The sequence below is a fragment of the Actinia tenebrosa genome, unplaced genomic scaffold, assembly GCF_029948245.1.
Source record: "Actinia tenebrosa isolate PJP-AT-01 unplaced genomic scaffold, QUT_ActTen_1.0 PGA_scaffold9__36_contigs__length_13948895, whole genome shotgun sequence".
Classification (NCBI taxonomy): Eukaryota; Metazoa; Cnidaria; class Anthozoa; order Actiniaria; family Actiniidae; genus Actinia; species Actinia tenebrosa.
The window spans coordinates 6,361,825-6,381,908 of record NW_028292586.1 but is presented as its reverse complement, the minus strand read 5'-3'; the positions used below and the strand labels follow the sequence as shown (position 1 = coordinate 6,381,908).

The 20,084-nt window shown below is 35.4% G+C and overlaps 2 protein-coding genes across 2 annotated transcripts; both read right to left on the bottom strand.

Moving 5' to 3' along the window:
- Positions 1 to 1,360: 1,360 nt before the first annotated feature.
- Positions 1,361 to 2,737, bottom strand: LOC116308152 (G protein-coupled receptor 83-like). Its single transcript, XM_031718537.2, has one exon. It carries the CDS (start codon positions 2,481 to 2,483, stop codon positions 1,671 to 1,673), a length of 813 nt encoding a protein of 270 aa, XP_031574397.1. The 5' UTR covers positions 2,484 to 2,737; the 3' UTR covers positions 1,361 to 1,670.
- A 1,939-nt stretch (positions 2,738 to 4,676) lies between these two features.
- On the bottom strand, positions 4,677 to 20,084 carry LOC116308151 (transmembrane protease serine 9). The gene is made up of 13 exons (XM_089025030.1): positions 19,967 to 20,084; positions 18,897 to 19,097; positions 18,391 to 18,588; positions 17,293 to 17,610; positions 15,969 to 16,067; positions 15,442 to 15,543; positions 12,626 to 12,643; positions 11,682 to 11,882; positions 9,536 to 9,733; positions 8,651 to 8,968; positions 7,647 to 7,694; positions 6,668 to 6,784; positions 4,677 to 4,728 (listed from the first exon to the last, which is right to left on the bottom strand). The coding sequence occupies exons 1-12, from the start codon at positions 20,025 to 20,027 to the stop codon at positions 6,675 to 6,677; spliced, it is 1,872 nt and encodes a 623-aa protein (XP_088881156.1). The 5' UTR covers positions 20,028 to 20,084; the 3' UTR covers positions 4,677 to 4,728; positions 6,668 to 6,674.

Genomic DNA, 20,084 nt, shown 5'->3' with positions numbered 1-20,084 from the left:
TAGCAGGTTTCATGAAGAAAGAGCAAGTTTAGTCATTATATTGACTTTAGAATTATTCGTTGGGAATGACATATCTGTTTAATTTGCATATCCAGCTTTACTCTATATGTTAGCGTCGAAGTTGGAGTAGAGAAAGCTCACTCCATATATGGTATGATCGATTCCATATTTGGATTGTGGCGGAAAAGCGGCAAACAAAAAGGCCGTCGTTTTAAAACTGCGAATTCGACATAAACATTTTTGAAGAAAAAAATAAAATAAAAAAAGACAAGTAAAAAAAGAAAAACTTTGGAAAATCGAGGAAGTTTTGGAGGAAAGAGAAAAAGAGGTTCTCGTCAAATGGCTGCAAAGCTCTTCCCTATTCCTTTTTCTTAAAGATCGACACCGGATCGAAATACGACACTCAATGTTTGATCGTACGTATTCTGGTTGGACGTTCTTCGGCAATCTGACCCCGATGTTTTCACCTTCCGTTGTCACCCCTTTTTTTCAAAGTCCAACTTTGCGAAAAGATCTCCCGGAAGATAAAATAGACATTCATGTTCGTAAATCTTTTTGGTACAGCAAGCCGATATAACCACGCATCTGAAGATGAGACTGAAGTCTTTGGCTTAACAGATTTTCAATAATAAAATACGATTCAAATACAGCTCAACGAAAAGGAAGCAGTTCACATGCATATCACTGAGTTTTCAGTCAAAACCATTTACTTGCTACATATCACATCCACTATTCAGTGTTCAATTCAGTGAAAAAAATGGGTTGCAAGAAAAAAATTCTTAACAGAAATAACTGAAGAACAGTACAATTCAAGGGATTGTTCAATCAAGTGCAGTTCAGCTGTATTTGTTTATTTTCATGATATCCAAGCAGTCGTGTTTCCAATATTGTTCCTTGTTTACACAGTTGCTTTATGGAATAATCTCATAGCATATTCATTTCAATTCGGCTCTGATGTTGTTTGTAAACAATGGCCTAATTTCTATTTCCGTCCTGGACTTTTTGTATTATTCTACCTAACTTAATGATTAAAAGTTTTGCTGAGTTCAGTTTAAAAACTAAACGAACTTCTTTGATTACAGTATAACTTCTCCATTCAACCAATGGATCTCTTGACAGCATTATGTATGACAACCGAATTACTAAGTTACAAAAAATATATAAACAATTAAATAAAATAGAAAATAAGAAATAAATAAAAAATGGTTCGCTTGTTGGATTCAAAACTCAGCTGTTATACGAGTTAATTCCTGTTTGAGGTAAAGTGAAGATAAATATCAAAATGCTTAGTGGATCTAAGATTTTAATAAAAGAAAGGTAAATAAAGAATTTGCCTATGGACTTTAAAATTCTTCAATCTTTATTTTCACAGTGAAAAATTAAATTGAACCTGCTACATGTTGCATCGGTTCTTATTTCTCTTGTTGACTTTTCTTTTCATACATCAGTATTCTTTTTCTTCTTCTAATTATTTCTCTCTTAATCCAGAGCTAGAGCATTGTCACTTGAACGTTTATCCTACGAATTTAAGAGACGAATGTCCATGCAGGTTTCCTTGATTCTAACTCCATTTAAAATATCAACAAAGAATGACACTTTATGTCCGGAGCCTTTTTTATACCGAAATATTACCACCATTTAGGAATGAATGTTTATGCTTAATTTGAGTTTTATTGCGAGATTCGTAGAGTTCTTTTCATAGCAACTTTGAAAACCTCGGTTCTCCACATGTAAATACAAGGATTGACTGAACAACTTAGAAAAAGCAGAGTAAAAAGCCATTTTTTTCTGACTTCCATGATTTCTATCGGTAGAAAGTCATAGACTGTATCAGGAAAAAAGCAGGCCATTAGAGATAGGACAATAAGAGCCGATGTTATGTTCGCTCTGTTTGCTTTTTGAAGTCGTACGGTTTGATGGTTGTGACTGACTGATTGCATCTGTATATTAATTTGCCTACGTTGTTTCCTTGCGATAAAAAAAATCCTCGCATAACAGCATAGGAACGTTAGGATAATCATGATATGAGAATAAGGAGAGAACAGTTTTCCCGGTTTTGTAAACAAAAATACAGCAGCAACAATTGCTGAAACCCAAATTGCACATATCACCATCAGGACTTTGAACTTGGAGAACATGAACGTGTTTGTAAATGGGTGAGCTATGGCGATCATCCGATTCACTGCAATCGCTAGGAGATTTAGAGCCACGGCATGTAAGGCGATCAAGCTGATATAAGAAAAAGCGTTCTCAGTTTCTGCACTAAGTTTTCCATTCAGATAGGCTACATACATCGGCTGAGCGATGAAACACACCGATAAGTCCGCAAAACACAGATTGGCTATAAGAAGGTCTAGCCCATTTTGGAGTTCCTCGTTTTTGTATATCACAATGCACACTAGAAGATTGACGGCTGATCCAAAAACAGCCAAGATAGAGTTGGTGATGCTAAGAGTTATTCCCAGTGGTGTGGTGGCTGTCATATTCAGTTGTTCTTATCTCTTTGCCAAACACCAAATATAAGTGTCCACTTAACAGAAGCAGCGAAATTAGAAAGGACTCAGAATCCACTAAGCTTCCGCTATGGTCTCATGTGCTACTTAAAGAGCTTCATTCAACTGGAAACTGTTAGACAACCTTCAGGCCAATTTATCGTCTCAAGCTGATTACCCGACCTTAAGTCCATCTATGGCTTAAGAATCGAAGAGTCTGAGCGTTAAGTACAATGTTCTTTGTATATGTGTAAGTTAGCTTGTATATACGGCATTTGTAATTGGACTAGTCATTAGTTGACAAAAAAAAGGTAACATTGTGGCAATATTTTCATTACATTTTTTTGACAACTAAACGAGAAATTCCAATCAAATGGATTAAATGAATAGCGTTATTTTTAGAAAAATTAAAGTCAAAAACAAGCTGAAGAAAAAATATAGAGTTAACAAGGAAAAATATCCATTTAAATTATTTTTCGTTTTACTTTCAGCCCAAAGTTATTTCAGCATTTATATTTTGGAATGATTATTGTTAATTATGAAATATCCAGCTGTTAGTTTATAAGACAAACCTTTGACGCCTTTGTGAATTTTTTAGATTAATTTCATTCAATTTCCATCGATCACTATAAAACATAACTCATTCAACTGAAACCCCCCTCAAAAAAATAAACGATTACTGCCTGGCCAAGGCGCTGCTAGGGAATTACAAATCACTCTGTTGAATACAGTTAAAATTCGAGTATTTTTCACTCTGCCAAGGAAAATAATATTCAATAAAATGTATGACTACAATATACATGGCAGAAAATGTGTAATATTGTTTTACAGTATTTGACTAGTTGGATCGTCGGTACTTTTAAACGGTACTTTTAAACAACACGGCCGGTACAAGTCAACGACTACATCAAATGTTGTCAAACTTTGTCAACTCACTCATCTTCTACATAGCTTGGATAAATAACAAATCCTCATTTTCTCTTTTGAGTAAAAATTCATTAAATGGGCCGGTGATGTGGCATTTCATTTAACTGTCGAAGACTTTGAAATGTTTTCAAGTGGTGCTAAATGCTGCTAGACTTACTTTAACCTTCCGCTTACGAAATAATATATAAAAAAGTTCTTGGGGGGAAAATGCTGAACTATTTAAAGTACTCTGCATATTGCTTTTGAATTATTAGGGCGGCTTCGCGGCTCCGTCGGCTTATAGAAAAAAGGTATATTTATGTTATGAGCAAACAGATTTTCTTTATTGTTTACTTGATTTAGCAGAAAGTTATCCTTGCCGGTTTGTAATCAAACTGTTTCCTTGTGATGAAAGGTTATTCCCACTAAGATATATTGCCTTAGATAATTTTTCCTATCAAGAAAACGCCGAATTTGATACCTGTTTTCTAATATGTTTTAAAGTTGAAATTACAACCTGTGTGTGATATGAGGTTCGGCAGGGTATGACAAATTAATTTTAAACCGTGAATTTAATTTGAGGAGAGAAAATACCAGAAAAGCTTTTAAAAAATGACTTTAAAAAAGAAATCGTAAACAGAAAAATATTGCATTAATCAAGATGTGTCTAAAGATGTGTCAAGAACGTTCATTAGCTGTCACCTGCTTTATTTCAACACTGAAATGGAAAAACAAAGATGGCGGAATGGGTTGATACAAAGCTATTGTTTTACGTTTGAGGTTGAATCGTACCATCACGTGATACTGACCGTGCACAAACCAAAGCAAGTATGGCTGAAAATACTCATTTCCTTATTATTTTCATGTATGAACATTTTGAAAGCGAAAACTTTTATATTATTCGATGACCAAAAACCATGCGGATAAATATTTCCGCGCAGATACAGTTAAGTTACTAGATGATATATAAGAAAAACAATTAATGACATAGGATTACTTAACAAAGAATAACTATAATAATCAACAAAAAATAACGAATTTTTAGGGGGGAAAAACTTCTATATTCCCGAATACTGTGAACAAATGGGGCAAATTTCCCTTCTCTGTGCACTGTCAACTTCATGATAACAATGGATAAAGTCGAACAAAAACCTAGAATAATAGGTTTCTCAAACACTCCGCTCCATTAACTATGCTTTAAATGATAAAAACTCAGCTATATAGAGAGTTGCAGTGAAAAGCAATGAATAAATTCAGAAGCAAGAAAATAAGACTAGGAATGATTATGGTTTCTTTATTTGGCTTCAACGAAGAGTCCGGCTTTTCATTTCTGTTGAGAGAAAAAGGGAAGAAAAGTTCTTTAATAATTTAACAGTAATGAGAAGAGGGTAAATTTTACACCGTGAAAAGATGAAAAAACTTTCTTACGTTTCGGACGCTAGTCCTTCTTCGGAGTAAAAGTAGGACTAGAGTCCGAAACGTCAGAAAGTTTTTTCATCTTTTCACGGTGTATAATTTATCCTTTTATTACTGTTTCATTAGAAACACCGACGCAGCTCACAGGTTTTTAGCTAGTTACCTCTTCTTTAATAATTTAGTTTAGTTAAACAGAGTACTCAAAAACCAGACGGGATTTTAAAAAGCCATGAACAATGCACTTGTTTTAAAGATTCTGTTTAAGATATTCCCAGAGAAAGGGTTAACAATGCATTCGAAAATTGATAGTTTGCAGCAGTGTTATGAGAGAGAAAATTAATGCTTTTACAGACTAAGCTAGACATCAGTTTTCTAATTACTATTTCTTATCGTATGAAAACAAGATAAAGAACGATCAATTAGTTATTGAAAATATCGATATAAGATTTCAGTAAGGCTGCCATCACGCACAAGTTTAGATAATGGTATGCTTTGAATTTACAAGTAAACCACTTAGCTCCTCCCATTAGCATGTACACCTATGGTTACACCCTAAACACTCTTTACCCCTTTGCTTAGTTATTTTAGCACTATTCTTTTAAATCTTATGATATATATATTCCTCGTAGACCTTTCTATACATTTACCATATATTCACATATTATCTTTAGTTTAAGTTATGTTTAGTTCTAAGATTTTCACTCGTATTACTCTTAAATAAGATATCACACTTAGGAATTTACTATTTCCATTAGCCAATCAAGACTCAGCGATAATATCATATTGATTGTAGAATGACACCTGTCATGAAGTTATTATAAATAGAGCTCATGTAATTAGTTTTAGTCAGAGTGAAGAGAAAGTAGAATAAAGATTCCGTAGCTCTACCGAGAGCGGTCCATCCCATAACAGCAGGACCCATTGAGCCATATTTTACTAAATATTTCGTCTCTGAATTAAAATTGAAAATCATCATATATATTGGACTACTTTTTTAGCCTTCTTCAGTAAAAGTTAAAATAACGAAACTTTTATAATATAGATAAAAGACTACGTAAACGTTATTAAACCAATCTATATATGTCTAGCTCCGGTTTAGTTATGTTTTTATTCAATGGTTGTGAACTCAAAAAATGTCATTGATTCGACCTGCTCTTATTATACGAATTCTGGTGTAAAAAAATAGTGCAATCAATGCAAATTCAGTCTATCCACTAGGAGAGAATTTTTCTGTAGAAAAGATAAAAATGCTTTGTATAGAAATACTATAATACGTGGCGATCGGAAATACGTATAGCTTGTTTCGCTCTCTTTTCATCGTCAAAATGGAGCGCTATGGTTGGATAATTAGGCGTATTCGTTGCCTTTGGGATTGGTGCAAGGAAAGTGAAAGCTACTTGAACACTATAAGTCGAGAGGTTGACCAAACTAAATGAGAATGTTTCAAAGAAAAAGCGAGACATGGGATGAGTGAGTTTTATTTGCCCAAAGTTAAAAAACGAATTGGGGAAAAAGACAGGCTATCATATGAAGCCATTAAAGAATGAAACAATATTTAAAGATCAATTTCTTTTACATCCGTTTTTACAGGACAGTTCTTGAAAATCACTTATAGTGAAGAAGCACCTGATAATGATGAATATCATTGCAAATAAAATAAAAATAGATAAATGTTAGGCATTTTTCTTTTCTTTTTTTCTTCTCTCTCTCTCTTTCTCTTTATTATTTTTTATTTCTAATTTTTTTCTATTTTCTTAATACAAAAGCTAAGTTAAATCTACTAAATGTTTAGAATGAAAAGATCTGAATAAATGGATATAATTTCCAGTGAAAACTAGTGTCACAATACCCACCTTCAGCTCAAGTTGATTTGCAGAGTTTGCAGGTTTTGGGGCAGATTCGTTTAATCCTTGGATTGAATTTGCATTGGAAAGAAAACAGCTTGCAGTTTTCATTGTTATCTTGACACGCTGAAAAACACAAGAATAACTTGAATAAGTGTTTTATTTGTAGTTCCGAATCCCCTTAGTTGCCGTTGCTATGTCCCACTCAAGCTCATCAAATTAGTTAGAACATCTCAGAGTTCAAGACTCAAGAAAATTGATTATAAATTGTTTTTGTTGTTTTTTGGTCCTGTGAAAATAAAATAAAATAGCCTCGCTATGTACTCTTTGAAACAGGTACTATGTAGTAGTTTGTGGGACAAGGATTTAAATCTACTGTGAAAACTAGTTGTACTGAAAATGTGATATGCGAAAAGGTATTATCAATGGATAATGATTATGGAAACTTAGGCTTGCAACCTAAATTATTAAGAATTGGTTAGCAATCATGACTTATATTAATTAATTTTTCAATACTTCAATACTTGGAACAAGAATTAGAATCAGCTCAAGTAAAAAGTGACATTTTTGGTGTCGTGTGTTAAAATTTCAATTAAATTTGATTCAACTCAAATGTAAATATTTGCTAAACAAAGGCCATATCATGAGAAACCAGTCACTCTTAAGTTATCGAAAACAAGAAAAAAGGCAAACTTCAATGCTGATTGCCAACGATCATTAATTTGTTAGCTGAAGAAAGTTGTTGAAAAATATTCAGTGAAGACACTCCAACCGTTAACAATTAATGTGTAGCATACACATATAAATTAACGTGTTGTTTACAGGTTAACTTTACCTATCAGTTTCCTGCACTTTCTACTGTTTCAAACCCTCTTACTTACTGCTGTAAATCCTTCGTTGTCAAAAATATATTTTACTGGTATCATTCATTCTTGGCCCGTTATAAAAGAAAGTAAATAAATGTTGACAGTTGGTAAATATTACTTACTATTTCCACCGTTGCCACCATTGCCGCCACTACCACTTCCGCCTTCACCTAAAATAGATTATTTAGACTGATTCCATAATTCGGTGTTTTCGCTCTTCTGTCGATTCTGGATATTGCTCACACACGCTAGATGAGCGATCACAACCCACTGAAGGAGCGAAAACTACGACTTATGGAATCAGTCTATAAATTATTAAGAAGATTTGTTAAAACACAAAGCTGAAGTACTGAACATGGAATAAATATGAGCCGGAAGTTGAAAGAAAATGGGAGGAAAACGATGAAGTGAAAGGGATAGGAATAGAAAAGGATATAGATGAAGGAGAAAAATAGAAAAGGATATAGATGAAGTACAAAGAAAATTATACTCAATTCACGAACACTCTTAAATAACGAATAATTAATAAACAAATAACATTTTAAATATAAAATTACGAAAGAAATAAAAAAAACACTAATTTTTCGATCGTTTATTTTTTGAGACAGAACGTCGTTCTTTTCTCGAAATTTTCTTAAATTTGCATTTCTCTTATTATTGACCGTCCTTATTTTACGAGGGTAGCACTTAATAGCCAGTGGCTAACAAACCTGTGGCCCTCATTCCGTGATAGAATTGGAATTTAGGAGTTGATTTTTGCGAAGGGAGGAAAACTGGAGACCCGGAGAAAACTGAAGCCCTCGATGCAGAAGCATTGACTTTAGTTGGCAATAGAGCGTTTTCACTCACGTGAGCCATATTGGTGTAGCAAACAATAGAAACTTTCTGCGCTGTACTGATAGTTCTCAATCATTCCCAAGAAAATAAAATAACAAAAGACACGGCGGCCATGTTGGATGATATAACAAAAGAGACTAATGACGAATCCATCATGGCGGCTGTGAAAACCATCAATTTGCATAAATATAGAATTCAATTCCCGGAAAATAGAAACTGTATCGCTTTGGTACATCAACGTGGCCGCTGTGACGTCACCTGAAACGCTCTATACAATTGAAACACTCACCTGCTATTTTGTTATTGATCCAATCCACGAAATTACTTATACGGGCATAGACTGAGTATGTATTGACAGGGCATTGGACGTCAGTCACCCAGGATGCTGCCCCACGTAGCACCCATCTTCCATTTTCTTCACAGGACAGTGGTCCTCCACTGTCTCCCATGCAAACACTACTGCCTTTTCCTCCTGCACACACCATGGTTTTGTCCGTCACCGACCCGCCATTGACTTTCCTGCACGTTTGGTAATCAGCTATTGGGGCGTTGGTTTGTTTGAGGAGTTTAGATCCAGCAGGGTGACTGCCAGAGAAACGGCCCCAACCTGTAAATTGAATTATTGTTTAACGAGAGTATATGTTATTATTTTGTACGGTGTATGGGTCTAGTTAACTAGTACAAAGTGAGCTAGTAGAGTGAAAGCATTTAACCCTTGAAATGAAAAATACTACCCATTGTTAACATGTAACAGAGTGATTTTCTTTGACCCGTGTGAAAAAAAAGTACGCATTACAGTTATAGGTAGACTCTGAACCCATTGTTTTCTTTTGTCTTTTATTAACTAATATACGTACTGACTAAATAGTTATTTTTCTTTCGCGAAATAAATAAAATCACTCTAGTCAGATAGAAACAAAAGACTAAGACAAATGAAATCAGGATCTACTAATGTTTATTAGTCTAATATCTATTTCACGGGTTAAGTAAATGAGACGTACTCAGTGCTTATCCAAAGATATGAATATCGAGCTGAGCTCTAAATAGTTTTCCATTCCATTTCTTTGTTCCCCTTTACTTCAATTATGTCTTGTCTTACTGATTAGAAACGAAAATGACATTAAAAAAATAAAACTATTGGCTCCCGGCAAGAGGAAGCAAACAGTCAACTTACCTGTCATGAAGCAATTTTTTCCATTTGGAATTCTATCACCTTGCTTTGGCAGACAAATTGTTCCCACTTTGTCATCCAATGTCGCTTTCACAGCAAGCCTTAAAAGAGCCACATCATTCTGTACATGAGAGTAGTCTTCGTGAAGGATAATCTTGGAAATTCGGTAGATTTTTCCACTTGTTTCTCGGTGATGAGCTCCTGAAATGATTATAGATAAATTAATACCGCGGTTTTGGTGACTGTATCTGAATAGACCATTCAATTTATTCTTTAACTGCGTCGTCGCGACCATGTTGGTGACAATTTAACAAACGATTTCTCATCAGCATCCATTATTAATCGCACCAAGATGGCCGCCATGTTTTTATCTTTTGTATCTCTTGGGAATGCTTGCGACCCAGAAATATATAATGGCCACATTTTAAGTACCAATGATGCCAGAATGTTCTTTCTTATTCAAATGCTCATCGCCTTATGAAAATCGTATAAGATATATATAGTTGGTGCTAATTAACTGAAAAAAATGAAAGTAGCAAGAATTTTGTTACGTAGTTGTAGTAAACGACTTTTATTAGCGGCAGAGTTAGCCGTGCCCTGACTTACATCAACCCAGTAATCGTTTTAGAGTATAGATAACACTTGAAGATTTGATAAAATTAAAAGACTATTTGATTATTGGATTAACTGAAGTTTGTTCATCCTCAACATCTTTTGAATAAATAATCAAACATAAAATGTGAAACTTTATGAGATATCAACAAAAGCGGTTGATTGTGTTATCAAAAAATAATATTATCATTTCTTTAAGCAAATGTCTTGAGACCTGGACATTTTACTTTTTTTTTTTTTTTTTTTTTTTTTTTTTTTCTTTTAAGTTTGATCTGTTAACTTAGCAATATTCTATTTGAAGTTACTTGGTAGGTTGTAATTATCGCGCAAAATAAGTACGGATATTTCGTCTTGAAAGTCACGCCGTTATGACTGACAATAAACTTCCTAAATTTCCTAAATACGTGCAAAAAACACTGACGTCCGACACCTTAACACCGAAAACATTTTAAGAATATTATAGTTGCTGAATACAAGTGAAAGAATCAATATCATTGTAATGTTTCAATTCAAAAACCTTTCAGCATTTCCGAAGTTTTTCTTTTTTTTTTTTTGAAACGTGGAGGTCTTGAATATCATAACGTTTGGATAGATTCGACAGAAACCCAGTATCATTAAACACAAAACAATATATACGAAAATATTCAAAAAATATCGAGCTACAAAAATACCGGTGACATTGGACAAAAAATGTTGAGAAAATGTTTTCCTTGTTATGTCAATAAAAAAACCATAAAATCGCCAAACAAATATACCCTATTCTTGGAGTGCGACCATGTGACCGAAAAATCCCTTGAGATATAAGAAACAATCAAGGCATGGCGGCTATAACATGCACCACAAGAATACCCAGGCGACACTAGAGAAAAACGTTTACACACGTTTTCTAAAAATTTTGAAGAGTTTGAGTGAGAAAATAAATGTTAGTTTTCTCCAAGTATACAAAAAAGTTTGAGCGTATACTTTTGTCAGACCAAGATACTGTATTACCAAACACAATATGAAAGAATTAGCCTTAAATTTCAAGCATGGGCACTAAGTTTTGGCATTATGTGAAGTCCAATTTATCAAGCATGTTTGAAAGTCAAATTTACATATGTTTTGAGTAATTTGCATACGGTTTCAGAGCATGGGCAGACGTTTTTCACTTGTGCCTTCCCAGCCAGGGAGTAGTCGTTTTCATCAGAAAAAATCTGTTAACATTTGGTCAGCTACGATTTCAAGCTCACGCCCCCTCATGTGATCCCATACAAATTATGTCTCAAAAACACGGTTTTTGGATCTTTTCTCAAAATAATGACTATCTAGGCATTTGTCTCTTATGGCAGTTTCTTAGGTTTCGTAACCTCGAAAACACGCTAACTACGGTAGTTAGCGAAAGAACCGAAGATTTACAGGTCATTTAGGATGTTGTGTCACGCAGTTTACTAGTACTATATAACTTTACTTTTAAGAACAACCTTTTGCTTTGGAAAGAGGGGAAAAGGACCGAAAAGAGCAAATATTCCAAATGTATGGGCAATTTTTTCCAATGTACCTGCAATGATGGAGTATTGCTTTGGGTCTTGGGTCCTGCTTACACAGTGTCCAGCGGTGACTGCCCATTCAGGTGAAATAAGTGAAGCACCACATACATGACTCGCATAGCGCCTTAACGACAGTTGCCATGGCCATGAGTTGGGTACAGCAACTTCGCCACCTACTATGCGAGTTCCTGCAGGTCTTCTCCCACAAGTAGCTGAAACAGGAAAAAAAGCTAAAATCGATCTCTCAGATTTCCTTGCTTTTTTTATTTTTTATCTTTATTTTTTTCTATTTTTTATTTTTTTCTTGATCCCAATTATATATTTTATTTTGCAAATTAAAGCCTAGGGTACACACTAAGAATAGCAATTGTGTGTCTTCTTTTGCATCGTACGAATACGTCAATAATGGAATGCTAGCTGTTTCCAGCCAATGAAACGCGATTGTCTTTCAAGCCAGAATCCTAGCCTCTTATCTGTTATATGTGCCCGGCTTTTTGTTGCATGCTAAAAGTGGCTACGTGTGACAAGCCCACAGCAGCTGCACACTTAACAACGGCACCGCGTATATGAATATTTATAAATATTGTGATAATTTCGTGTGGACCATGAAAGACCATGCATTATATGTATTATTATTTGATTGTTTTATAGATATCTTAACAAGTGAAAATATGTAACGACAACCATGTCGTTACATATTTTCCCCCGGATAAGAACCAAAAACAATTTAATACATACATGTACAGTGTATGACACTACTCTTATATCGCCTCTTGCACTGTAATATCAGTCATTAACATTTATATCATTTCAAAGAGATAAAATTAAAAACAAAATAAAACATTAAACATAAAACATAAAGAAAATGAAAAGAAAAAAAAAATGAAAAAAAAATGAAAAAAAAGAAGAAAAAAATGCTATGCTAAGCAGCAATGCAATCATAACCATAACATACCTTTCACTAAAGCAGGAACTAAGAGACAAAGTAATGGAAGTAGCAAAGACTTCATACTTGAATTGACTGCTAGCTATTATAAAAAAGGCAGAGCAAAGCAAGCAATAAACTAATACCCTGACCTTTATACTACGAATGTGTACAGACATGTTCAGCTGTGTTCCTATGAGGACAGGTTTGGTAAACAGGAAGGATCGCGTGTTTGGGAAGCTTGAAACATTGACTAAAACATCCTACAAACAAATACGTTCAAGTTGAATCAGCTTATGCAACAATGCTACATTTGCACATGACATCATGGCCGCCATCTTGATTGAATTTCACAATGAACTGTCAATGAATTGTCAATGAACGTTTTTGTTATATCATCCAACATGGCCGCCGTGTCTTTGTTGTTTCACTTTATTGGGAATGATTGAAATCCAACAATACTATACATTTGGTTGGTTGTTTTGCTTTGTTTTGATATCTTGCAGTCCCTATTTTCTTTTTCCTTTTTTAAATTTCTTTTTCTATTCCTTTTTTCTCTATTCTATCCTCATTTTTCACTTTTTTAACTCTTTAAGCCAATGAATTTTACGAAAGTAATATGAACGACTAAAACCTTTTACGAAGAGATACGGAAATGGTCTAAAATTCTTGTTCCATGTTTCTTTTCAATGTTTGTTTTCCCATATTCTAGCATTTTTCTTTAGGTATTTGTTATTTTCTTGCTTTCTTTAGCACATTAATTAAGAAATACACAAAGTGGTTTCCAGCTTCTCGAGTGTTCGCTCTGCACGCACCCCGCATGTTGCACGACGGTATTTAGACCAATCAGAACGCGCGATGATAGAACTCAGTTATTTTCTAAATGTTTATTCAGTCGTGATACATCTGTTGCAATAAACTACATCACTAAAAACGCCCAAAAAGAATATGGTTAGTTTACAAACAATTGTTCAGTGTTTCAACCTTATATAGGGGAGAATAAAAGAATAAAATAGAAGGAATAAAAAATAAAAGTAAAATAAAAAGAGGGGGAAATATGTGAAATGAAACAAAAAGAAAAGAAGTGAGATGGAAATAACTAGAAGAAAAAAGACATGCTTAGGAGAGTGTATATATTTAATGCAAACCATATAAAGAACAAGTTGTTACAAGATGGGTGTCAGAAGAAAGTGCTGGGTGAATAAGGGTTCTGTTGTAGTTGTAGCTATTCTCGCTCTTGATATATTATGAGTGATTTACTTCCAGGTGATTTGAAACATAGGCACGCAATACATGGTTCTTCACAGAGTTCCAAGTGTTTTCTATTATCTCTTAGATTTCCTGAAGTCACTTAGATCGTTTATTAAGTAAAGTACATATGCAGCCAAAGGCTGAATTAAGTAAGTAATACAATAAAGGAATTATATATTTAAAAAAAAGAAAGAAAGAAAGAAAATCCAAAAACCATATATACTGTTATACTAATATTAATATTAATATTTTAAAAAAGGGGGAATTAATCAAGGTTATCGTGATTACTTGCTCCTGCAATTATGAAAGTGTTCTTAAATCTGTTGGTCTTGCATGCTGGAATTGTAAATGTTCTCCTGATAAAACGAAATATTTTCCACCAACGACAACAAAATATGCTACTTTTAAAAGTTATTCCGTAAATTTTTCCATGGATGTGCTTTATTTTCTTTATTTTCGAGTTAAGACGGTTTTTTTTCGAACCGAAAACTTGGAAATAGGAAATCTTGAACTACGAACAAAGCGTTGGCTGATTTACCAATTCGTTCTGCCTGATAGAACTGAGATCACCTGGTTGTTACTTGTTTTATCTCTCTCTCTCTCTCTCTCTTCCTTTACTCTTCCTTTTCTTTCTTTCTTTAAATACCAGCGACAGTTTGTATTGATGGTTTTCACGGCGGCCATGTTGGAGGAACTTAACAAAAGAATTGTCAATGAATTCTTTTGTTATATCCTCTAACATGGCCACCGTGTCTTTTGTTATTTAATTCTCTTGGGAATGGTTGAAAACCATCATTAAATCATGAGGCAAAGAAAATGAGAAGTTACTCAAGGAAATATAACGTGACTTTTATTGTTGGTTATATTATTGATGGCATATAAGCATTGCATGTGACAATCTGCAAAGTTACATTACATTGACGTTTCGTGCTTGATTTCTTCATGAAAACTCTGCAAGAAATGAAATAATTGTGTCAATCCTTTGTTCTGTATTTCTCGAGGGAATGAAAGCCGTTCTAAATATAGATGTGAAAACGATAATTCCTAAGAAAGACACACTAGTTGTACGCTACGGGTCATGGGCTCCTGATATAGCGCAACACGGAATATTGTGGTAAATATACACGAGTCTGCAGCTTTTTTTGAACGAAAAGTTGGAGTTTTGCACGCCTCTTTTGCTCGGTATTGTACGTACGGTCGTAAGATGAGGTTTTCATAGTGATAATAACTTTTTTCTTATGCATTCATGGCAGCAATGTTGACTGAAAGCAATAGATTTCCTGCGTGTGGCCTCGCATTCAAGCGCTTCTGGACGCGGATCTATCACATATTACGTTGCCACAGCTGTTTTCATTGGTCAAACACAAAGCACTGAGGCGAGCTTCGAGGTAGTTTCAAAGGATTATTCAAATTTGAACCTTGTAGCCTCGGTTGAATGACTCTTGTATTTGACTACGATGTATGGAAGGTAGTGGATGTAAAAGTGCCGAACAATGTATTGATTAATAGTAGACCATTGTAGTCTATTACCCGATTTGCATGTTGCAACTGTTGTGCATAGCAATCAGTGAAAACAGTGTTATAGACATACTTACAAGAACAAAGTCGACATGTTTTACGGCAAAGTCGTTTGACATTGGGACTGTAGCTACAGAATCTCACAAAAGACTTGCAGTTGGGATGATTATCTTTGCATGCTAGAAGAAAGAAAAAACAGTTTAAGGAAAATCCGCCAAACCCTTTAAAATCGATACATCTCTGCTCTTTATCCAATAATTAGGTTTTTTTAAAGATATTATTAGTAATTTGGAGATTATTCTATTAATTTGAAGATTAATTTTGAAATCATAAGATATTCTTATACTGTTGTATAGTCAACACTCGCCTCGTGAAACCCTGATATAACGGACATCTCACTATTGCGGACAGGAGCAAAATCCCTGTCGATGAAAAAAAAACATATGAAGAAAAGACCGTAATTAACTACGGACGCAAAATGACGGTCCTGAGGATTTCCGCTGAAATGACGGTTGACTGTATTTAGCACTTTAGCATGGTGAGGCAATTCCCGCTTAAATTTATGTAGCAAGTTATTGTAATAATCATGGGCTAGTGATCTTACTTGTGCTTCCACCACCGTTGCCACCATTGCCGCCGTTCCCTCCAGTACCACCGTTCCCGCCATTGCCGCCATTTCCACCACTACCACTGCCACCATTATCTGGGGGAAATGCATATGGACAGATTTAAATCTTTAAGCAAGCTAGCTGTGAAGTAACCAGCTGTGTTTTGGCTGACATATCAGAGAATGAATGGTGCCAATATTTTGGCACACTTGGTAATGTATGAAATAAGGTTTATCAATGAGTTAATATTTAGTAAGTAGCTTCATGGTAGAGAACGATTCCGTACGTATCGCTCACTTGCCAATGACTTAACTTGTACACGATAAATTATGCTGCTTGGTGGTGGGATGGGGACACAGAAATTAACAACTTTATTTAATGAGGGTGGCACTAAATAGTGTACTACACTAATAAACTTGTGGCCCTCAACATAAAACTACTAATATTTACAAATTTAAAAATATAAAATATATGTAATAACAACTATCAACAAGAACTTATAAGAAAAATTAACTATAGTATAATAAAACAATACATCAAGATTAAAATGAACTATATATAAATTTAACTGTGAAGCTCAGCGACACCACGCTCACGCGGACGACGCAGCGACGCAGCTGAACGTAAATAATATACTTCAGCAACGTCGAAACGCCGCCCCATGAACACGACGCCGCCAAACTTCACAGCCAAATTAAACAGGAATCTATATTATAAATGTAAAAGGGTAAAATCGAAATGAAATAAAGTGGGAAAAAAAAAAAATTAGGGGGAAAAAAAATCATAATAAAAGGAAACTATAGATAAAAATGTGGCAAAAAAGTGGAGAAATTGGTGGAGAAACTTGAATTTATAACGCGGAATATCTCGAAGTTAAGCGAGTGAGGCGACATTTCGCGCAACGTTGTTGCATCGCATTATGCAGAGGAAATGTTGCTCGTACTACCACTCCACAAATTTCTACTTCATTGTTCCATGAAGTAAAAACTCTCTCTACAAGCAACGAAGCAAATTTGTTGCATTGAGTGGTCGAGTGCAAACCATATATCCATTGAAATAGCACAAAAACTAAATAGCACTAAACACATCTATTTCTTTAGTTTTCAATTGTCATTGGTGCTATTTTGTGCTAACTAGTTTCTAATACGAGCAACAATTGCTCTGCCACTTGCAATGCAACAACGTTGCGCTATTTGGTTGCCACCTATTCGCACCTTCAACGAGACTAAACATTGAAAAAATGAGTCTGGGGTCATAAAACACAGCTGTATCAGCTGTATGCATTGAATGGGAAAGAAGCCGGATCATAGCTTGACATACCTTTCATATTTTTGTTAATCCAATCAATATAACTGCTCACCCGAGCGTAAACAGAGTATGTGTCACCGGGACAACTACGATCAGTGACCCATGATGCTGCGCCTCTCAAAACCCATCTTCCATTCTCTTCACAGGATAACGGCCCACCGCTGTCACCATTGCACACGCTAGTCCCAGTCCCTCCAGCGCAGACCATCATGTCTTCCTTCACTGAAGCCCCGTTCACGGTTCTGCATTTCTGGTGTTCGGCGATGGGGACAAATGTTTGTTTTAGCTTTGGTGATCCAGCGTTATGTGAGCCAGAATATCGACCCCACCCTGTTAATCAACGATTTACAAGTTAGACTAGAACAGACCGCTCTTCGGCTCGGGCGTAATGTTTTCCCATTTCAGACCACGTGTCATTCTTCTGAGAATAAGATTCTTTGTTTGAGTTGTATCCATATTCATGTGTATTTTCTCATGTGCAACAGGGGTTGTTCGAGGGTTCAATCTGTGAGTTAGCCGTGCCCTGACTTAGATTTGCCCATGGAGGTTGTTTGAGGGTTCGATCTGTGAGTTAGCCGAGAGACTTGACCTAGATCAGCCCAGAGGTTGTTTCAGGATGTCAATAAGATTCGACAAGATTCAATAATTCAATAAGATTCATCCCACTTTCTCGTAGAGCTTTGAGTTTTCAACCTTATCTAACTTGCATTAAATTCTTTTTTACATCTAGCATAATTATATAGAGGATATTACATGGGCGCGCGGAGATACGAAATTTATCTTCGAGTGTTGAAAAGATCTCTCACGAGTGAGCGTAGCGAACGAGTGAGATTTTCAACACGAGAAGATAAATTGCGTATCTTCAAGCGCCCATGTAATATTCTGTTTATTACATAATTATCAAGAAGTATGTTTTGGCTTTTTCAGGCAATTCTTTCCGTGTATTTTTGAATAGCCATCGCAATGGTGTTATTTTCACACGTGAAAATAACATGTTATTTTCACGTGTGAAGATATCAATTTTTCGAAATAGAGAAAAATGGATATTTCATTGGTAATTATATAATAATATGTGATTATCACATTCAAAAGCAAAAGAATAACATGTACCTGTCATGTAACATTTTTTCCCAGTCGGGAGCCGATCGTTCTGCTTCGGTAGACAAATTGTCCCAACATTTTTATTGAGAATCACAGCCTTTGCCAGTTTGAGCAAAGCAACATCATGGAAAACATGTGAATAATCTTTGTGCAAAATAATCTTGGATATGTGGTATTCCGTCCCATCGCCTACACGTTGATGAGCACCTGCAAACAATAGGACAATATCTTGTCGTCAGTTTAGATCTATTGGCAAAATCAAGTGCAAACGAGTGAGCGTGTGAACACTGAAAATTCGTCTGTAACCTATATTATATTAGGCAATTAATTATGTATTGTTGAGCAATGAAAGTGTTTCCTTCCTTCCTTCCTTCCTTCCTTCCTTCCTTCCTTCCTTCCTTCCTTCCTTCCTTCAGTCAGTCAGTCAGTCAGTCAGTCAGTCAGTCAGTCAGCAGTCAGTCAGTCAGTCAGTCAGTCAGTCAGTCAGTCAGTCAACATCTATTTTATATATTTACCTGCCACAACAGAATACATCTTAGCGTTCAAACTCCTTCGAACACAGTGACCAGCGGTAAGAGCCCATCCAGGGGTAATGAGTGAAGCTCCACAAGTATGTCTTCCATATTTACGTAATGACAGTTGCCATGGCCACGAATGAGGCACTGCTTCCTCTCCACCGACTACGCGGGCTCCTGACGGTCTTCTTCCACAAGAAGCTAAAATGGAATTATAGGTTGCTATCAATAGACGTCACTTCCGGTAATAGCTCTTTTTTGATGGCTCGTAGAATCCTGGAGGTTGTTTTGATCTCTTGTTTTCTGGTTTGATGTCGTGAAAATAGTCAAATACAATAGTTTGAGGACTTATTTTGATATGTTTTGACTTAGCATCCGCTAGTTGCCCCCCAGTCAACCGCTTGTTTGCCCCCCAGTCAACCGCTTGTTTGCCCCCCAGTCAACTCCAAAAAGTCACGTGATTGATAGTAAGCAATTGATTCTTAGTTTTCCCCCCAATTATTATTAGTATGGGCATGATGAAAAATCTTGCATGAGGATTGAAATATTTCTGATGTTTTCTGAAAGTTTTTTTTATTGTTTTATCAACCCAGGTTGGGAGTTATTAGTGCAACGGGCTTAATATGTTGGCGCCACAATTCCGTGTGATTTCATTCTCTGCCCTTTTTCTCGTTTCTATCATAGTTAATAGAGGGGAATGGTTATGAAATCTATTGTTATCAGGTCTTTGTTCGCTTGTGATGTTGAACCGGTCTTGACCATGCAATGTTTGATTTATGCTCATCCGAAATTGCAAAATAAGTAAACATAAATTTTCTCTATGGGATTGTTGTAAGTATTTTGAACTAGCAGCCAAAAGAAAGATTTTGGTCTGTTCACTCAGCCATTGCCAACAATGGTAAAACAAAGGATTGTGCACGGTCACGCTTGAAAAAAGTGAACAAAGACCTATAACAAAAGAGTTTCCTAAACATTCCCCTCTATTAAGTATGTTTCTATACAATAAATAAAGAGATATCGTAGTCGTTTTTAGAAATAAATAAAGAATTTTTGTATTCTCTCATACTAACCTTGTGCATGTGCGTGGCCAACGGCACAGCAAACAATCACTAACAGAATGAGTTCTTTCATGCTGATGTACAAGAGGAGGTCAAATCTTCTAGTTTAGTACAACTTCATGGCGTGGTC

Coding starts and splice junctions, on each gene's coding strand:
- LOC116308151 (XM_089025030.1), bottom strand. CDS start 20,027: ATGAAAGAACTCATTCTGTTAGTGATTGTTTGCTGTGCCGTTGGCCAC. Junction 19,098..19,966: donor TGGCCACGCACATGCACAAG/GTTAGTATGAGA, acceptor ATTCCATTTTAG/CTTCTTGTGGAAGAAGACCG. Junction 16,068..17,292: donor GATTAACAAAAATATGAAAG/GTATGTCAAGCT, acceptor CATTTCCCCCAG/ATAATGGTGGCAGTGGTAGT.
- LOC116308152 (XM_031718537.2), bottom strand. CDS start 2,483: ATGACAGCCACCACACCACTGGGAATAACTCTTAGCATCACCAACTCT.